General features: G+C 35.0%; 1 protein-coding gene across 1 annotated transcript in view; it reads right to left on the bottom strand.

Moving 5' to 3' along the window:
- LOC133181501 (uncharacterized) overlaps positions 1-21,011 on the bottom strand; it is a 35,638-nt gene extending 14,627 nt beyond the window's left edge. The window contains exons 1-11 of the mRNA XM_061315990.1: positions 17,343-21,011; positions 15,696-15,773; positions 14,053-14,149; positions 12,022-12,209; positions 11,793-11,909; positions 10,881-11,051; positions 8,963-9,085; positions 7,167-7,373; positions 5,222-5,407; positions 1,737-1,843; positions 1,082-1,233 (exon numbers count right to left, since the gene is read on the bottom strand). Coding sequence (XP_061171974.1) covers positions 1,082-1,233; positions 1,737-1,843; positions 5,222-5,407; positions 7,167-7,373; positions 8,963-9,085; positions 10,881-11,051; positions 11,793-11,909; positions 12,022-12,209; positions 14,053-14,149; positions 15,696-15,773; positions 17,343-21,011 — 5,095 coding nt within the window. The remainder of the gene's footprint in view (positions 1-1,081; positions 1,234-1,736; positions 1,844-5,221; positions 5,408-7,166; positions 7,374-8,962; positions 9,086-10,880; positions 11,052-11,792; positions 11,910-12,021; positions 12,210-14,052; positions 14,150-15,695; positions 15,774-17,342) is intronic.
- Between the last annotated feature and the right edge of the window lie 482 nt (positions 21,012-21,493).

Consider the following 21,493-nt stretch of genomic DNA (forward strand, 5'->3'; position numbering starts at 1 on the left):
CCATACACCCTTGATTGAACCTGGATAAATAATATTCAAGGTTGTGATGTCACAATGGTTTTTGTGTGAAATTGACCAAGTTAAATATTCTGGATTTACACATATAAAACAGTACGTGTTAAAACATGTGATTAGCAATGTATAGCTGTATTAAAAGAAATTTCAAATTTAGTATTAGCTGTGGATCTGAAGCACACTGCAACCTACTGATCTGTAGCTACCACTTAACAAGTTATTGGAAAAGGCAAAATTTTGCTCCACTTAATCCTTACTTTTGAAAAATCTTGAAAAGCATATAACTATGCTTAATTTGCAAGTGTGAACACATTACACTGTAAAGAAATAGAACCAATGGCCTCTCTTCTAGCTCTTCTTCCCATATTACATCACATTCTCATTGCACAAAACTGTCCAGATATAACCAATCTCTCCTTTCCACAGAAATTGTTAAGGTGCCATATTTGCAATTTGCATGTACCACTTAAGCATTGAATTCTTATATTTGGATGTCGTCGGTCCTATAACACACCTGGCCCTGCTGACAAATTGAATACTGCGCGTTAGCGCAGTATGATAACTTGTCGGCATGACCAGGTGTGTTATAGGACCGGCGACATCCAAAAATAAGAATTCAATGCTTATATTTACTTTCTCTAATTTTCTCTCTTCATAATTGTTTAATCTTTATTAATTTAGAACCTTTCAGAACTGGTGTGCTTAATAGACGTAAGAACTGTTTGTGACGTTGGAAAGTTAAATAACGCAAATGAACATTGCGGAAAAAAAAAAAGACAAATTAATTTTAAATGCGCAGTTGTTGTATTTTACATTAATTTAACAGGGTAGTTGTTTTTTTATTAAACTGAGTCAAAACAATATACATTTTGGTGATCCTAGATATTGAAAATGCATACAGTTCCTACTTTTTATTCTACCGCGCGGTGACAAGGTTTCTTGTGTGTTATAGAGATTTGAACATCGTAGATTTCTAATGGATTTCATAAAGAAAATTATGCTGAATGTAAATATAACTCTTTGTATGCATAATGAGACACTTTTTTTAGTGTCTGAGATTACTTACTGTCTCTGCCATTACTGTTGTGGGATCCTACAGACCCCGCAACATTAGCTTTTAAAATCTCATTTTCTCCTCTGAGAGCCTCCAGCAGGTCTTCTGTTGTTTTCAGACGGGCAAAAGAATCATGTCTCTCCTTCACTAGTGTGTTCAGTTGTCTGAAATATGTACATCCCTCTTAAGAGACATATATATACATTAAATTCCCAAAACCAACAGGACATAGGTCCTATACTAACTCATTATATGATGTTTAATGCTGACACAGGTCTTATACTAACTCTTTGTATGTTGTTTTATACTGATACAGGTCTTATACTAACTCTTCGTATGTTGTTCTATGCTGACACGGGTCTTATACTAACTCTTTGTATGTTGTTTTAAGCTGATACAGGTCTTATACTAACTCTGTATGTTGTTTTACACTGATACAGGTCTTATACTAACTCTTTGTATGTTGTTTTAAGCTCACACTGTTCTTAAAAATACTAACTCTTTGTATGTTGTTCTATGCTGACACAGGTCTTATACTAACTCTTTGTATGTTGTTTTATACTGATACAGGTCTTATACTAACTCTTTGTATGTTGTTCTATGCTGACACGGGTCTTATACTAACTCTTTGTACGTTGTTTTAAGCTGATACAGGTCTTATACTTACTCTTTGTATGTTGTTTCAAATGTGGCCAGTTGTGTCTGAGAGTCCCGCAAATCCTCTTCAACTTGTTGAAGCCTGGTCTCGTAATGACTCTTCAGGTCTCGGAGTTGCTGCAATGGAGTGTGAAATATTGACATGACAGCAAAAAATATATTAATAACCAATATATAGAAAATTCTTTATTTGGTAATCATTAAACCTAAAAGGAAAAAGTAAGGATTTCTTGTAATGGATATGGATCCATTTTAAAGATATAATAATTGATTTATAATTAATGTACCTCTGAATTTAATAAAATGAGACAGAGCAAATTAAAAAAAAAGTAAATACATTTTTACATAAAAACATCGTCATCATATATTTAATTTCCACTGATAATTTTGAATTTACAATATTTGAATTATGATGCACTAACATGACAATTTTGTGAAATTAAATTTCCCTTTATTCTAATTACATGTCACCTGAAATACTTTTCAAAATTGAATGAGACTATATTACATTAATGATTTTATATGGAACATGTTGAAATCTACACACTGAAACACATAAATTGTACTTTGATTACATACATCAAAACTCCATAAGCATGCACTGTTAACTACACCATAAAAGAAATAATACCACTAAAAGCAGGAATTACATGCTAAGTAAACTACATGTACACATATACATACAACCACTGCTAGCACACTATAATGCAGTAAGTACTTATATGGCATGCTGGGGAGGGATACACACTATGTAGAAATTATAAATCCTGTAGGAGGAAAAAGAAGACTCATTTTATTTGGAGCTCTCTCCTTTACCATAACAAAGTGAATTCCAGCTATTTGTAAAGTATAAGATAGGAAGCAGCAGTAAAGAACTATATATGACAAGTGTCTCCAATGACTCCTTCAAATGAATACAAATGTATCTAAATTCTACTTTATAAATAGGTTCACTCTGTACAGCTATACATTAAGTGACGTTGAATAGAAATTTTCAATTTGATCAATTTAGAAATATATGACACCTTTTCACCTTTTCCTGCCATTTTAGAATATTTTGTATAAAATTGCTTATTTTCACCAAAGATGTATCTATCCAAGACTAATTACAGACAGAAAAATTTTGCTTGTTCAAGGTTGCGCTCTATGTTTCCCACAGGATAAATGTCAAGAAAAAGCACAATTATTTTGTATTTTGATTGGATTGCAAAAGTAGCATCATTTCTTCATAAATGAGACAAGTGTACTGAAAATATGAAACAAAATGAAAAAAATAATTATACTAAATGAGTCACATTCTTTAATGTTGATTTTGGGAGGACCAAATTTGACTCATCATGTATAGTCCTTTGGAAGAAAAAAAAAGATTGTTCAAATAAACTCCTATGTCACCTGCTTTAATGCATCATTAAAGATGTAAATAAATCCAGGAGTGCTCAACTACTTATTTGCTATTAGTTTTATATCATGCATTTGCCTGCAAAGGAAAGGAAAACAAGATGTGTTTGTGAAACACTGATGCCCCCGTATGGCAGCTTATGACGAAGGTTAAAGTTTCTCAAATGCAAGTCAAACTCCAGGTCAAGAAATCAAAAATGTTGGTACCCAAAGAAAAGTCTTGTCTCGAGAAATATACCTGTGAAATATGAAAGCCCTAATACAAACCGTTGAAAAGTTATGGCGAAGGTTAAAGTTTTTTCAAAATAAGTAAAAAGGCAAGGTCAAAGTCAAATGGTGCCCAAGGGAAGGTCTTGTCACATGTGCTACACATGATCGTGAAATGTAAAAGCCCTAGAACCAAAAGTTCAAATGTTATGGCCAAGGTTTAAATTTTTCAAAAGTAGGTCAAACTCCAAGGTCAAGGACAATGCCAAAATTGTTGGTATCCAAAGGAAGGTCTTGTCACAAGAAATGCATATGTGAAGTATGAAAGACGGTGCCTAACACCAACTGTTCAAAAGTTATGGCCAAGGTTAAAGTTTTTCAGAAGTAGGTCAAACTCCATAGTCAAGGTCAAAGTTTTAAAATGGTTGGTATCTAAAGGAAGGTCTTCTCACAAGGAATGCATATGTGTAGTATGAAAACCCTAGCTCTAACTGTTCAAAAGTTATGGCCAAGGTTAAAATTTTTCAAAATTGAAGTAGGTCAAACTCCAAGGTCAAGGTCAAAAGGTCAAAGTTGTTGGTATCCAAAGAAAGGTACTGTCACAAGGAATACACATATGAAGTATGAAAGACCTAGCACAAATTGTTCAAAAGTTATGACCAAGGTTAAAGTTTTTTCAACAGTACGTCAAACTCAAGGTCAAGGTCAAAGGGTCAAAGATGTTGGTACCCATAGGAAGGTCTTGTCACAAGGAAAACACATGTGGAGTTTGAAAGCCTAAGTTCTAACCATTCAAAAGTTATGGCCAAGGTTAAAGTCTCATAAAAGTTTGCAAAAGTGGGTCAAACTCCAAGGTCAAGGTCAAAAGGTCAAATATGATGGTACCAAAAGAAAGGTCTTGTCACAAGGAATACACATGTGAAATATGAAAGCCATAGCTCCAACCAATCAAAAGTTATGGGCAAAGTTAAAGTTTTTGTGGACAAACAGACAGACAGACAGACAGCTAGACAGACGGACGAACAGGGCAAAAACTATATGCCCCCGAATCTTCGATTACGGGGGCATAAAAAAACACCCATGGATAGAATGACTTCAATTGAATGGCAATTATCATATTAAAATGTGACAAGTGAACAAAAATTTGATTCCCCAACCCTAAAAGCTAAATTGAATAATGAAATTGAAATTATCAGAAATATTTATGTATCATTTTATTCATGCATGTTTAATCCAGATTCGTGACTAGAGATTTCAGTCTGTCTACGACTTTACTATTCTTGTATACTGATCCCGATGTATTTTCATAGTACTGTATTTAAAAGTGTGGTAACTGTATGTTATACAGTTTTGAAGTACAGTGTCCTGAGCTCATAAACATGATATATATGATAGTTATCAAAACTCTGCCTCTCAAAATTCAAAAGTCAAGTTTTAAATTAACTGTTTGAAGTATTTTTACAAAGGAGGGCAAAGGTCAAGGTCAAGTGGATTGTCATGCTAGTATTTTTTCATAATATATTATTATAATAACAAACAGTCCGCATACTAAAGAACACAGACTTTCCTCTAAAATGTCAAAAATAAGCTGTATTGTGAAAAGTAGGTCAAAGGTTAATAGTGCCAATTTTAAGCTATATATGTGCAAAATATTACATCCATATCTCATACAGTTCTTGAGATATAAAGTGTGACAGAATGGACATACAGACAAACAGACTCCAGGATAAAGTGATCCATAAGTGTCACTCTGCTTTGCAGGTGACACAAAAATTACGAAGAGTTGTTAAATATAGTGCGAATTAGTATTAAGTAAAAGTTAATTCTACCACTGTCAAGTTACTGGTATATAAAATAATATAAGAAAAAGGGCACACTTGTGTATTTCACCTTCAAACCAGCAGTTAAATCATTGTCTGGGAGTTTTAAATCTTGAAGAATGAATTGTAAATGCCGGAATTGCTGATAGGTTGTCTCCCTTGTACTCCAGAGGTGACATATGACCTCTTTTTCCTGACCAATGGTAAGGCCAGACTGTTGCTCCACTTGCCCCATGACATACTTATAATCTGGTGTCTGATTGGTGCAAAAAAATTACTCAAAAATACATGCACAGACTGTGCAAAAGGTATAATTAAAATTACAATTATCAATTCAACATTCCCTTAAGTTACTCATTTATTGCCTTCAGATCAAGATCTGGTGGCTGTGGCAAGGTTACCTTTACATTTCTACAACTTTTTTAAATGTAATTTTTTTTTATCAGAAAGGAAAATCAAAATTAACACCAAAATGGTAAATTCAAACCTTATTCTGAGAAAAACATCATATAAGCAAAGTTTTAAAGGACTTATTGCATGTTTCTAAATTATTTGAAATTAAAAGCGTATTACGTTCCTTATTACCACAATTTATAAATTCTGTGTTTTTACTGTGGATAAATCGCGGTAATTAACCAATTATTGACTCAAATGAAAACCCCTGAATTAAAAATCTAAGTTAGTTAGATAGCGATCACGTGACCCTGTGACGTCAAAGGCGACAATGGCTGATCAGCTCTTCATTAATCTTACTAAAATATACGCGATACAACCTGAATTTTCTGCATTGTGGACGACCAAATCACATATATGTTAGAATTGTAAGCAAGAAAAAATCTGAAAAATCTGTTAACATTGTAAAAATAGCAGTGACGATAGCGAGGGAGACGCATGTGCAGCGAAGACGAAGAAACTCGCCATAACAATGCAATTTGATTTGTCATCTTATCACATGTATTAACTTATTTGATTCACAAATTAAACATTATATAACTTTGTTATTCTTCGTTTTGTATATAATATTAATTTATGCAAGTCTTCATATGTTATTTAAAGGATGGCGATCTTAAAAAATAATTTCCCGATCACAAAACCTTGCCGTAATTAGAGCTACAGGTTCTAAGTGTTTTGAATAAAAATGAAAATATCTTAAAAGCCTTATACCTTAGAACTAATTAATGTTTCTATAATAATTGAAAATCATATAAGGAATTAATTTTTTCAGCATTTTTCGTAATTTAGCTGCATTTGTCATTGATAACTCCGTTAATAGTGTGCATATTCTCATCTCTCTATCACCGAATTGTCGCCTATGACGTCAGAGCAGTATTTCGCCAAAATCCGACTGAAATATGCATATTGCCGTATTTGAATTTCAACTCTTAATATCTCTTAAAATATGCTTTCAACAACGATTATTGTATTCAGCATTTTGATAAATAAGGTTATAGATAATATTTTTCATAAAATTATGATTTTTGAAAGATCATGCGATAAGTCCTTTAAGGCATGTTTATTTGATCATTATTGAAGACAAACACCCCAAATACATATTTTTCATCTAAATCCTAGTACATAATCCAAAATAGACTGTTTTGTGAGCAATTTTTTTTGTTTTATTTGAAAGAGAACATGCAATTTAAACTTATTAAGTAACTGGCTTGTAATTTAATCATATTACATGGAATAATACCCAAATACTTTTTTTTTGTTTCATTATGAAATCGTATTAGCTTTGAGCAGAGTAACATCTAAAATCAATTTATTCTAGATTGGTACCTTAAAAACATTCATAACACAAAAAGAATATTCCCCTTCCCAGATCTTTGAATAAGTATTGAACTCATATGATATTGAACTACCTCTTGAAATCTTGACATTTTAATGTTTATAAATTTATTATCTGACAGGTCAAATGGTGATATCTCTAAAACTACATATTTAAAAAAAATAAAATGATTGACTTTTGACAACAAATAGACACTTCCGCCAGTGGATATACAAGTTGAGCAAACCTTTTTATTTTCGTATCGTTGATTACTGTGTAAACTGTAAGGAATGTCATACTCTTCACTTTTAGCTGAGGTCAGAGTTGACTCGTCAAAAGGGAGAGCCAATCGGAGTTTCTCGACCTCTTCCCTACTGTCTTTGACTTTGTTCTCTAAGTTCCGGTTTTTGTCTTTTTCTCGTTGCAGTTGTCTGTTAAGTCCTTTTTCCACAGCCTGAATACAAACAGAAGAGTCATATACTCACAATCTTTTTGGATCTCTTGCTATTTGTATTTTGACAAATCAATATTGACATATCAATAAAGAAAGAGCAACATCTAGGTTTGATCAAATTGATATAGGCACAGAATACAAAATAAGATGCCCATGGGCCACAATGCTCACCTGAGTAACTAATAATTTTGAAGATTTTTCCTATGTATTCCTATGTAAAATTTTGATCACCAATAATGGCCTCACCTACCCAAGGGGGTCATAATTTGGACACTTCCTGAGGATGCTTCCATATAAATATGACAAATTATGACTTTGCTGAAAAGAAGAATTTTAAAGATTTTTTTTTATTTTAACCCATTTATAACTTCTTCTATAGTGGCCCCACCATATGCCCTTGGGTCAGGATTTAAAAAAAAAACTTGCATCTACATTACCTATAAATGCTTTCATATAAAAATGCCTGTTCATGGCTTTACTATTCTTGAGAAGAAGATTTTTTAAAGTTTTTCCTATTCATACCCATGTAAAACTTTGACTGCTCATAGTGGCCCCATCCTACAACCAGGGGTCATGATTTGGACAAATTTGAATCAACACTACTTGAGGATGCTTCCAACTAAATATGACTAATCATAATATTGCTGTAATATTGAGAAGAAGAATTTTAAAGATTTTCCCTATGTATTCCTATTTAAAACTTTGATCGCCCATAGTGAAACCATCCTACCCCAGGGGTCATGATTTGAACAAACTTGAATCTACACTACTTGTGAATGGTTCCATATAAAAATGACTAATCATGACTTTGCATTTCTTGTGAAGAAGAATTTTAAATATTTTTCTCATATATTTCTACATAAAACTTTGATCGCTCATAATGGCCCCACCCTACCTCGGGAGTTGTGACTTGGACAAGTTGAATCTATACTACTTGAGAATGCTTTCAACTTAATATGACAAATCATGACCTTGCTGTTATTGAGAAGAAGAATTTTATAGATTTTTCCTAAGTATTCCTATGTAAAACTTTGATCGCCCATAGTGGCCTATCCCTACCCCTGGGGTCATGATTTGAACAAACTTGAATCTACACTATATCACAAAGCCTCACGTAAGTTTCATCTTTTCTGGTCCAGTAGTTCTTGAGAAGAAGATTTTAAATACCCACCCAATTTTCACTATTTATTAATTATCTCCCCTTAGAAGAGAGTATGGCTCTTCATCTGATTCCCTTTTACCCAAGGATACTCTGTGCTAAGTTTGGTTGAAATTGGTCCAGTGGTTCTGTAGAAAAAAATGAAAATGTGAAAAGTTTACGACAATGACAAACAATGGACAAATTTCAATCAGAAAAGCTCACCTGAGCCTTTGGCTCAAGTGAGCCAAAGAATTCTACAATAAGGATTACAATGAAAATTCAACCATAAATTAACCACCTTTACTGACATTCAAGAAGAAAGAAATGATCAGAGAGAAAGGTTTATCAAAATTTAAACTGTGGTTCTTGTTAGAGATACAGTACGCTGCTTCAAACCAGATTTCAAACCAAATTTCAAAATGTTTTGTATACGTATGTATGAACTTACCTGTAGTCTGGCATTCTCTGTCAATAGTTTGTCCTCTACTTCAGACAGATTGTTAGCTCTGTCTGCCCGCTCCTGATGGAGCCGCTCCTCTGTGATTTTCAGACGTTTCTCCAAAGACTTGATCTAGTGCAAAAAGGTCAGAGAAGCAGGAGAGGAGGTAGAAAGTAAACGTACAGATCAACAGCAGAAGATTGAGGAAGCCAAAGTTTATTGGAAAGGATTAGTGCAAGAAATGGTGCAAAAAAAAGAGAAAGAAAATCACATTTTAGTAAAATATTTACATAATAACTTGATGTTAAATCAAATACATTTCAAAAAGTATGCATCTTATTTCTATACTAAAAATCTCATTCAAAATATGAATATGATTTCACCTTAAAGTTTAGTTCAATACAAATATATTAATGACCGAAGAGATATTTGAAGTCCATTCTCTTTTTACAATACAAAAATTGATTAACAAGATAGAGAATCACAAGAAAGTTACATGTGTATTGAAATGAAAACATTACACAAAGCTCACTTCTCATTGAAATTCAACATATCTTTTTAAATTTCAAAACAAGAAAGAAAAAAATCATGCTTGACATAATATATATCAATTTCAGCTTGACTGAATCAGCTCACATTCTTAATACATCATCAGATTTTAAACCTATAAACCATTGTAAAATAACTGGTTACACAAAACAACTGGTTATACTTGAAATTTTCATCTGCTTCATTCCTTAAGATATTAATTACACCAAGAACCAGCCTGACACTTCTCCACTCCCCCAGTCAATAATATATGTTTATTGACTGGGTTTGAGGCCGGGCAATATGTGTTTTGTTGGACCCAAGAACCAAACATATTGCCTGAGGATGTTAGGCCAAAGGGAAACAGTTTGGTTCAAGGGGTCGACAAAACACATTTTGCCCAAGAACTCAGTCAATAAATGTTTTGTTATATCTTTTAATTTTTATTTTGACATATCTTGCACTGACTTCCATGTTTGCAATAATTGATGAGATATAGCTGTTCCCGCCTATAGTGTAATGTAAAAAACGTCATAGCGGTCCAATATCTCATCGACAGGTCCAATATTTCACTCAATGGCCCAACATTGATTTTTTTTGACTGCTCAGTAAAACATTGGAATTGTTAGACATTTTTAATATAGATTTATTTAGGAAACAATTTTATAAGGGATAACAATGTTAATATTGGTCAACTCAAACCTATTTATTTCACAGTTCAACCCCCTCATCCCCCATCCCCCACACACAAACACTTTACAGGGTTGGAAATTACTGCCTGCCCAACTCCGAGGCAGTCCGTTTCTCAGGTGGGCAGGAACTAAACTTCTAATGAAAGTCTGGTGGTCGGGATAATTTAAACAGCTAGTTCATGTTTTCTATTGTTTTTTGCAATCAAATATTGTATAGTAAGTCAATAGGTATCACTGAGAATTAGTAAAATATAGTACTAAATTTGAATAAAGTTTTATTTATAGATCTCGTACATTTATAGTAGTGAACATTTTCATCAGGTCTGGCAGATTTTGAGCAGGGCTGGTAACTTTTAGGAGTAGCCAGCCCTGTGGCCAGCTGCCATTTTCAGTGAATTTCTAACCCTGCACTTTATGAATCTATTTCAATCACTACCTGTGTTGTGGTGTGCACCTCTCCTTCCTTGTCAGTTTAAGTCAATACTAACCTTTATATCATACTTTGTTCCACCCCCTCCCTTGTCAGTCTACATCAGTACTAACCTGTTTATCAGACACTGTTCCACCCCCTCCCTTGTTAGTCTATATCAGTACTAACCTGTTTATCAGACACTGTTCCACCCCTCCCTTGTCGGTCTATATCAGTACTAACCTGTTTATCAGACACTGTTCCATCCCCTCCCTTGTCAGTCTACATCAGTACTAACCTGTTTATCAGACACTGTTCCGCCCCCTCCCTTGTCAATCTGCTGTTGGAGGAGATTCTTCATTTCCGTCAGACGTAACATTTGCTGACTCAGCTCTTTACTCCTGACTTCCTCTTCATGAAGATGATTTTCACTTTGTTCCAGAAGGGCCTTAACTCTTCCAACTTCCTCCTAAAAAAAAGGAAAAATAAAGATGTCCCATAGTTTTGAAAAAATAGACTTCATTAAGATGCTTCAAGAGGCTTATTGTAGGTCAATTTAAAGAGAAAAAAAAAGGGTAAAGAGGATTTACAAGGGACTGCAGTTGGAGAGAATTTTTTGTACCAATTAAAGTTTTATCCTGGTGTAAGAAAAATTTGCTACTAACATTTTTTATTATTAAAAAAAAACTAAAATAAATAAATGAATAGATAAAAGGAAAAGGAAACCTTTTTTCCATTAAAAACAGTAATTTATTGAGCTAATGACTACCACAGTTATGATATATAATTACCCCATTCTCTCTACCCTTTATCCAAGGTACTCTATCAGTGAAGTGCAAGTAAAACTTGTCCAAGGGCAAAAAAATATACGCCAGAGAAAGATTTTACATACAGGAAAACATTTCCTTTGACCTTGACCTTTGTCCTAGAAACTTGGCTTAGAGACAATGCACACCTTAACCCGTGGGCACTCTTGAGGTGAAGTCTAAGCCAGTTTGGGTTAAGGGGAGATAAATGTGTTCTGGATAAGAATTTTACACAGAGACCTGTTTTGACCTTTATTTTTCACACAAATACTCAGATTAAAGGCATACACGCTTAACCCATGCAGACTTTTAAATGGCATGAGTTAAAATTGAAGAAAAAAAATTACCAAACAATATTATAAAATAAGCCCTGAACTAAAAACATTATAACCTGGATTACTCACTTTTAGGGTCAAGACTTCCATCTTATAAGCCTGCAGCGTTTTAGTTTTTTCTGCACTTAGTTGAACCTGGTTTGATGCTTTCTCTGCGGCTTCCAAATGCTTCTCAAATTTTGCCACCTGAAAGAGAAAGAAGTCCATCTTATTATAGTTATACCTTGTCTCTTTCTAATAAACATGTCTTTGTACCATCACATTTATTCTTAACTAGTGACAGAGCCAGCTTTATTACCTCTCCCTTAAGTTCCATATTTTCTTGGTACAGACCCTCAATCTGTGACTGTAAGTGGACGTATTCTTCTGACATCTCCAGCTTAGCTTTCCTATCAGCCTCTGTCTGTTGCTGCTGAAGTGTTATACGGACATTCTTTACCTCCTCCCTATAGTTTACAAGTTCACTTTCAAGACTGTCCACTGTTGCTGTAATGTATAGTATTGAATGATTAAGATAATTGATAGCCCTGCTTTTAGATTTTGATTTGAATACTCTTAAGTCTATTAGTTATTCTACTATGGTTATCGCAAAGATCAAAGAGATGCTGCAAACATTATTTTTTAATAAATCACAAACATCATCAACATATTATCAATAAATTTTAATTGGTATCCTCTAATTTTGACTGTATTCACTAGGAAAAGGATAGAGGTATCTTTTGATTGTGATGCAAATTGGTGGGAAAAAAATAACTTTGGGTTTGGTATACATCATACCTGGTACTTTTTCTAAAGCTTGAGATACAAATGAACAAGGAGTAGCATTCTATTGTGACATCATGAGACACGTCTAATGATGTCCAAATCTAGCTTCTGCATTTCTCTATAGAGAAGTTTAAACATTCAACTTAGCAGAATAGAAATATAATTTCCTCGCATTGTAATTGTTTGAGAATATATCCCTATATATCCTATACTGTCATTACCTTGTGCTCTGTTGAGCTTCAGATGTAACCTCTTACAATCTACATACTGTCTTTACCTTGTGCTCTGTTGAGCTTCAGATGTAACCTCTTACAATCTACATACTGTCTTTACCTTGTGCTCTGTTGAGTTTCAGATGTAACCTCTTACAATCTACATACTGTCATTACCTTGTGCTCTGTTGAGTTTCAGATGTAACCTCTTACAATCTACATACTGTCGTTACCTTGTGCTCTGTTGAGCTTCAGATGTAACCTCTTACAATCTACATACTGTCTTTACCTTGTGCTCTGTTGAGTTTCAGATGTAACCTCTTACAATCTACATACTGTCTTTACCTTGTGCTCTGTTGAGCTTCAGATGTAACCTCTTACAATCTACATACTGTCTTTACCTTGTGCTCTGTTGAGCTTCAGATGTAACCTCTTACAATCTACATACTGTCGTTACCTTGTGCTCTGTTGAGTTTCAGATGTAACCTCTTACAATCTACATACTGTCTTTACCTTGTGCTCTGTTGAGTTTCAGATGTAACCTCTTACAATCTACATACTGTCGTTACCTTGTGCTCTGTTGAGTTTCAGATGTAACCTCTTAAAATCTACATACTGTCATTACCTTGTGCTCTGTTGAGTTTCAGATGTAACCTCTTACAATCTACATACTGTCGTTACCTTGTGCTCTGTTGAGTTTCAGATGTAACCTCTTACAATCTACATACTGTCGTTACCTTGTGCTCTGTTGAGTTTCAGATGTAACCTCTTACAATCTACATACTGTCGTTACCTTGTGCTCTGTTGAGTTTCAGATGTAACCTCTTACAATCTACATACTGTCGTTACCTTGTGCTCTGTTGAGTTTCAGATGTAACCTCTTACAATCTACATACTGTCGTTACCTTGTGCTCTGTTGAGTTTCAGATGTAACCTCTTACAATCTACATACTGTCATTACCTTGTGCTCTGTTGAGTTTCAGATGTAACCTCTTACAATCTACATACTGTCTTTACCTTGTGCTCTGTTGAGTTTCAGATGTAACCTCCTACAATCTACATACTGTCTTTACCTTGTGCTCTGTTGAGTTTCAGATGTAACCTCTTACAAACTACATACTGTCTTTACCTTGTGCTCTGTTGAGTTTCAGATGTAACCTCTTACAATCTACATACTGTCTTTACCTTGTGCTCTGTTGAGTTTCAGATGTAACCTCTTACAATCTACATACTGTTGTTACCTTGTGCTCTGTTGAGTTTCAGATGTAACCTCTTACAATCTACATACTGTCGTTACCTTGTGCTCTGTTGAGTCCAGATGTAACCTCTTACAAATAACATACTGTCGTTACCTTGTGCTCTGTTGAGCCTCTCTTTGAGGACTTTGTTCTCCGTGTGAAGTGTGGAGACCTCCATTTGTAACTTTCGAGTCTGAGTCTCCAAGACTTCCTGTGTTAATAAATCAGGTGATATTAGCAGTGTTCTTACAAAAGTACACTACCATTAAACCAGAAGTCTCTGATGAGACTGTAGCTCTACTGGTCTGTATGTATAACAAAGGAAAAGTAGCACTTGGATTTGAAACTTTGCAACATGCAACAATAAATAGAATTATGTATCTTAATGTAGTCTTCTTCTGTGCCAAGTTATATTGAAATCTAACAAAAACTGTTGGAGGAGTATCGTTTTGAAAGTATTTCACAGAAATTTCTATTTTTAGTAACCATGACAACATCATTCACTGAAATCAAAAACCGAAATACATAACTAAATATGTATCATAGTGTATTCTAATTGTGTGCCAAATTAGATTGAAATCAGACCAAAACTGTAGGAGGAGTAATGTTTTAAAGGAATTTCACAGAAATTTCTATTTTTAGTGACCATGGCAACACCGTTCATTGAAATCAAAAACTGATGCATTAAATTATGTATCTTAGTGTAGTTTACTCCTATGCCAAGTTATATTAAAATCAGACCAAAACTGTAGGAGGAGTAACGTTTTAAAGTAATTTCACAGAAATTCCTATTTTTAGTAACCATGGCAACATTGTTCATCGAAATCAAAAACCGATGCACTAAGTTATGTATCTTAGTGTAGTCTACTTGTGTGCCAAGTTATATTGAAATCAGACAAAAACTGTAGGAGGAGTAGCGTTTTAAAGAAATTTTACAGAAATTTCTATTTTTAGTAACCATGGCAACACCGTTCATCGAAATCAAAAACCGATGCACTAAATTATGTATCTTAGTGTAGTTTACTTGTGTGCCAAGTTATACTGAAATCAGACCAAAATTGTAGGAGGAGTAGCGTTTTAAAAGAACTTCACAGAAATTTCTATTTTTAGTAACCATGGCAACACCATTCTTCGAAATCAAAAACCGATGCACTAAATTTTGTATCTTAGTGTAGTCTACTTGTGTGCCAAGTAATATTGAAATCAGACCAAAACTGTAGGAGGAGTAGTGTTTAAAAGGAATTTCACATAAATTTCTATTTTTAGTAACCATGGCAACACCGTTCATCGAAATCAAAAACCGATGCAACAAATTATGTATCTTAGTGTAGTCTACTTAGGTGCCATGTTATACTGAAATCAGACCAAAATTGTAGGAGGAGTAGGGTTTTAAAGAATTTCACAGAAATTTCTATTTTTAGTAACCATGGCAACACCGTTCGTCGAAATCAAAAACCGATGCACTAAACTATGTATCTTAGTGTAGTCTACTTGTGTGCCAAGTAATATTGAAATCAGACCAAAACTGTAGGAGGAGTAGCATTTTGAAAAATTGTTTACAGACAGACGGACAGCTAGACAGATGGACGGACGACGGACACCTTACTATCGCATAAGCTGTTCTGGTCTCTGACCAGTAGAGCTAAAAATTAATTAGAACTTATGTGTAAAATGAACTTCGACAAACCAGTTTAAGGGGATTTCTGTGTATTAGAATATAGATTACCAGAGAAAATGAAGAATTGATATACTCAGACCTTTTCCATGAGCCAGCTGCGGGCCTCTGGGGTCATACTCCTAGGGCTCACAGAAGGGAGACTTCGCTTCCTAGGAGACTAAAAGAAAGCATTAATAATATTAATATACAGGTTTTTTCTTTTACAGCTTTTTGACAATCAGCAATTTGACAACAAATTTACTGTATGGAGGAAATGATGCAAAAATGTTCCTTTCTCATGAAGTAAATTGATTTGATTACCATACTGAGTAAGATATATTCACATTTTATTTTATTTTAAATTCTTAACAATTCAATATATTCAAAAGATGTAATTCAATTTAATAACATAATAAATGTGAACTGGACATTCAAAATAAAATAAAAAAGTAAATTTTTGAAATATTTTTTTTTTATCCTTGTGTAGATGCAGGAGAATGTGTCAGGTATATCTGATTAACAAAGGATCTTAACATAGAGGTAACAGGGTTCAAAGGTCTTTGCTGACAATACCAGTTTTAAAGTTACCATAAGACAGTTTTTTCTCCTATTAAAACAGATATGGCCAAAAACATGTACCTGGTGTCTGACCAATGAACAATTTCTAATTTTGAAATCATTAACTAGTAAGCAACCTTTCTAAGAACTGTGCTATAGCATGGGGCTTTAATAAAAGGACTTTTAATTAATTCAAAGACTACCAATAAAGACCAAAACTTTTGATCCAAATAAATTAATTGATCCAACAGAACAAATCTAGCATAATTGACTGAGATAAGAGGAATGTATAGAAATTTTAACAAAATCAAAGTGAAATTAAAAAAAAAAACACAGCACAACATACATGTGTCAATCATTGGATTCATTTCTACTATACTTATTGGGGTCACTGTGCAGTTACTATGGAGATCAGGTGTCATGTGATAGAAGCACACAGCACAGCTTGTACCTTACCCCGGATTTGAACTTTGGTGGTGGTTTAATTGAGTATATCAAGACATTGTCTTTATTGGACTTTTTAAGGGTGACATATTTTTGAACCTGAAACACACAGTAATGAAGTCAAAGTTGATGCATAAAGAATACTAAAATCTGCAAGATAGTACATGTAACAACACGCCTCCAAAAAAAAAAAAACAAAAAAAAAAAACTACCCAGTGTTCTTCCTCCTAGTGTTAGAATGTATACAGGAGTAAAAATAATTTCATATATAATTTGATATTTCATCTAAGAGTCCACCTAATTTTCACAATTAAGTGATAAATTAAATTCATGTACAGTGTATATGTATATTATTAAATGTACTTGAAATATACAGCAACTTAATTTACAAAGAAATGAAAACACACACACACACAAAATAATTCGGGCAAAAGAGTAAAAAAAAAAAGGATTCATAACACTGTATAAACAATAATGAAAAGGGCTATTTGATATCAGAATTAACAATAGACAATGTTATCATAAAATATGCAGTGCAATGAATGGGAAACAAAAGATGTCATGCATAGAAACACAAAATAAACATCATGCAGTGCAACAAATAAAAAACTTAAAAGTTCTGCTTAAACATGTCACACTGAGAAAAACATGTGCCATTTAATAGGAAAGAAGAACAGAAGTTATATATTATATATGTACATGTTCTTCTCTGGCATCTCAGCAGGGTAACCCAATACTCAAATACCTGTAGGAAATCACCAGTGAAATAGTCATCCCCTGATGTACTGGAGAATGTATAGAGAAGCTGCCGAAGAGTCTTATATTCACAGTCTGCACTGCTTAAGGACTGCCTCACAAACTCAGGGTTCCTGCTGTACAACAACTTAAGGAAGTCTAGTATAGAAGTCACCCTTCTTGGTGGAAGGTGCAGAAGTTCCTCTGACTCTTCCTGGACATCATTCCCATCATCAGATAGAGCTTGGAAGCTGGGATTATGTGTAATCTGTATGCTGTCTATGTGAGGGAAGGAGGCAACAGATGAGGCACACTCCCTTGAGTCACTTATGTAAGATCCGAGGTTGTCAAGGTACAGTGGGCTATCTTTGAATCTGACATCTTTGCTTAGGATTGAATTTGGATACCTCAACCCATATATCTCAGCACCAGGTTCTGCATTAATTTCTTTTGCAGAAAATTCAGACTTTAAACCATTAGATGGACCAAAACCTACATTTGGCACAGTGAGCCTTTCTTTACTTGGTTGTGGACTGAAGTTGTACAATTGTATATTGCTTCCCATTTCATATATTCTGTCATCCTGATTTGACAATGACTGCAAATTCTTTGAGGCATAGTCCTCTTGATCATAAAAGGAGATGAGCTCTTCTTCATAGTCATCCAGAAGACTGCTGGATCCTCCAGAGGATCTAGAATTATCATGTCTAGTGTCTGTGTAGGAGGTGTACCCTGAGCTAGCCGGAGCTAACATGTCTAACTCCTCCATACTAGTTCCACTAGTATATGACTGGCTGAAGACAGAGCTTGGATTGAGAACATCAATAACATCATCCACATCCTCTGTTTCCTCTCTCCCTGTAGCACTGGTAAAGCAGAATCTTCTGGAATCGCTTTTGTGCTGGTAAATATTTTCTTTGCTTTTCTTCATTAATTCCTTCTTGCCTGTGAAATGGGCAGTGATGTCATTCTCTGTGTGGACACTGGTATCTACCCCACTTTCATATCCTTTATCAATAGAATCATTGCGACTGTGTCGTCTAATTGTTCCTGATGTTACCTTTTCCCTAATTTCTTTTTCAATCTTTCTTTTCAACACTTCAGAGGGTAATGATGGATCCACATGTCTTTGTCCCTGTGGTCTACTTAAAGACATTTTCCCACTAGGTACCTTTTTGTTTTGAAGTTTTCCATTATCATCTCCCTGCATTTGTTGAATCCTCAGAATGTTTTTTGGAGTTGACTTTTCCAAGTCTATGATACCAGCACTGTGCAGAGAAATAAGTGTCTGAAGATCCCCTTCTAATAAGTTGCCCTTCTTCAACGATTGTAATATAACTGCAGACAGCAAACTTTGTTTCTCAAGCAGAGTGGATTGCTCATCAAGTTTTTGCTGTAGCATTGTTTTAATTGCCTCTATTTCTGTGTTTACAGCGGGAAGTTTTTTGGTGTTTGCCATGTCGATATTTGTATCAATTTTCTCTTCTTCTTGATTTTGTGTCTCCTCTGATGAAGTGCCATGACTTTCAGAGTCTTGTGTAACAGATTTATTCATTACTTCAGCAGATGATCCTTTCTTTTCCAGATCCAGTGACTTGTTTTCACTGTGCATTCCACTATCTGAACTAGCTTCACTAGCCTCTACCTCTGTATCTGAATGAATTCTAAGACTCTCCAGAACTAACACCGGAGAATTAAAATCCACCTCTCCATATCCCTCTTTCTGAATTTCCCCCAAAGATCTTCTTCTGTTTTTGTCCCGAACTGGTCTCTTTTCAAGAGAAGAAGCTGAGAGGATTCTCTCTGGCTGCTTAGAGTCAGGCCATTTCTCTTGATTTTCTGACATCAGAAGCAGTTTTGAAGGTGCAGTAAAACTTATCTCTCCATAACCCACAGATTTATCTATGCCTTTCAGATGCTGCTTTTGTTCAGTTTTCTTTAACAAACTAGGAGGAGATGTATATGATTGTGATTCTTGGTTCTCCTTGCTACTGAGCTGTCCTTTTTCAATCATTTTCTCCTCTTTCTCTATGACTACTCTTTCTCCTTTCCCTTGTTTTACATCTGACAAGGACTTGCACTGTCTCCGTAAAGAGGACTCCAAAGCCAGTTTAGAAGGCGTCATCTTGTGATGCCTCCTGAAATCTACATCTGATTTCCTCTGTCTAGTCAAAACAATATTAGCCTCATCTTCATCTTCTTCTGGAATGATGAGCTTTGAGAGACTGGAGAAGCTGAAGGCACCATAACCCGGTGTTCTATGGCTGTACTCTGCTATTTCTTTCTCATTGTGACTCCTTTTGTCTAACAAATCCTTGTCATTATGGACACCACTTGACAAACCCACAGTGTCTGACACTGACTTTCTCTCTAGATAATCTATCTCAGATCTATTCTGCTCCCAATTTTCATTTAGACTGAGTGAAAAATGGGGAGTTTTCAACTCTGCTGCAGCTTTCTGTTTCAGCATATGTTTAAGCAAATCTCCTGGCACAGACCTTGCTTTCAAACTGTCTCTGCGAGAGTATGTTGACTTTAACTGTTTCTTTGTGGGATTCAGAAGGCAAGCATCACTTCTTTCAAACCTTGTTCCAGTGTCACTGTAATAATTTTGAACTGCCAATTTGTAAACCATTTTCCTTGTCTTAGGATCCTGCCATTCAGTACATGATGGATCAATGTACTTTTTCAGTGCACTGGGAACTTCATATGGTATTTCATATGAATTTTCTTGATCTGGCCTCTTGATTTCCATCAAATTCTGCTCCTTTTTCTTAACAGAATCTTTATCCAGCACTTCTGCTATAATATTATCTTCTTGGATTTCCATCTCCTCAGAGTAAGATTTCTGTTCAAAAGTTTCTGGTAATAGACTAGCTTTCACAACAGATGCTGAAGAAGTTCCCAGTTGCAAGTATGTATAATCATCTGTTTCATAGTTTAAGGTATCTGTTTTTTTAGCGACCTCAGTGTGGGCAGTGTCACTTACTTCTAGTTCTGTAGGTGCTACAGAACTCTTAACATCAGATTCAGTGTCCTGTTTTTCAGATTTATTCAATTCTTGATAAGGGGTTGCTATAGATATTGAAGATTCATCTATTCCATCACTTTCACTCTTTATAGATTCCATTTCCTTTGTTTCCTTTTCTTTCTCTCCTATAAAAATTGCAGTTTCTGCAGCCTCTGATGAAATTTCTGAAAGACTTTCAATAGTTTTTGTTTCTTTATCTGTTTCAGCATCAAGTGCTTCACTTGCAATTGATGCTGCTTCTGCTATATTTTCTGATGTAATTTCAAAATTACTTGCAGGTTCATCTGTCATGGGAACTGATGTTTCACCTGCACTTTCATCTGTCATGGGAACTAAAGTCTCTCCTCCAGGTTCATCTGTCATGGTAACTGATGTTTCTCCTTCAGTCTTTAACACTTCTACAGTACCTGCTGTCAGAATTTCTGAAACACTTTCTTTATTTTCTGTTTCTGGCTGCATCATTGACTTCAGCACTTCACTTCCTTTCTGTGACAGCGTTGCTTCAGCTGCTGTTTCCTCGGGTGTTGCTTCAGCTGCTGTTTCCTCTGGTGTTGCTTCAGCTGCTGTTTCCTCCAGTGTTGCTTCAGCTGCTCTTTCCTCTGGTGTTGCTTCAGCTGCTGTTGACTCTGGTGTTGCTTCAGCTGCCATTGACTCTGGTGTTGCTTCAGCTGCTGTTGACTCTAGTGTTGCTTCAGCTGCTGTTGACTCTGGTGTTGAACTTTCTACAACACCTTCCTTATCACTATTTCCTGCTTCTGCAGCTGTTTTGGGTTCAGGTATTTCACTGTCAATCTTTGACACATCAGCAGGTTTCTCTGGAACACTTTCTGTACTTTTGTTATCTGACTTGAGATCAGAGGTTTCACTGGCTGCCTGTGACTTTTGTACAGTCTTACTATCACTGGACAGTTTACCTTCCTCAGTGGATAATTTACTTGGTGGAGGTGCTGCTGGTTTTTTCCTGACTGAGTCAACCTCAGACCCAGTGTCTTCAATGTTGATAATGGAAGATTTCAGTAACAATTTCCACAAGGAAGACCCAGCAGCTGGAAAAGTCTCCTTTTTCAAAGCTGTCCATTTGCTGGCTTTGGCAAGTTTTGGCGTGACAGCTTTTGCTGCTAATACTTTCC

The sequence above is a fragment of the Saccostrea echinata genome, unplaced genomic scaffold, assembly GCF_033153115.1.
Source record: "Saccostrea echinata isolate AGI-Se365-2 ecotype Australia unplaced genomic scaffold, CSIRO_AGI_Sech_v1 ptg000009l, whole genome shotgun sequence".
Taxonomy (NCBI): domain Eukaryota; kingdom Metazoa; phylum Mollusca; class Bivalvia; order Ostreida; family Ostreidae; genus Saccostrea; species Saccostrea echinata.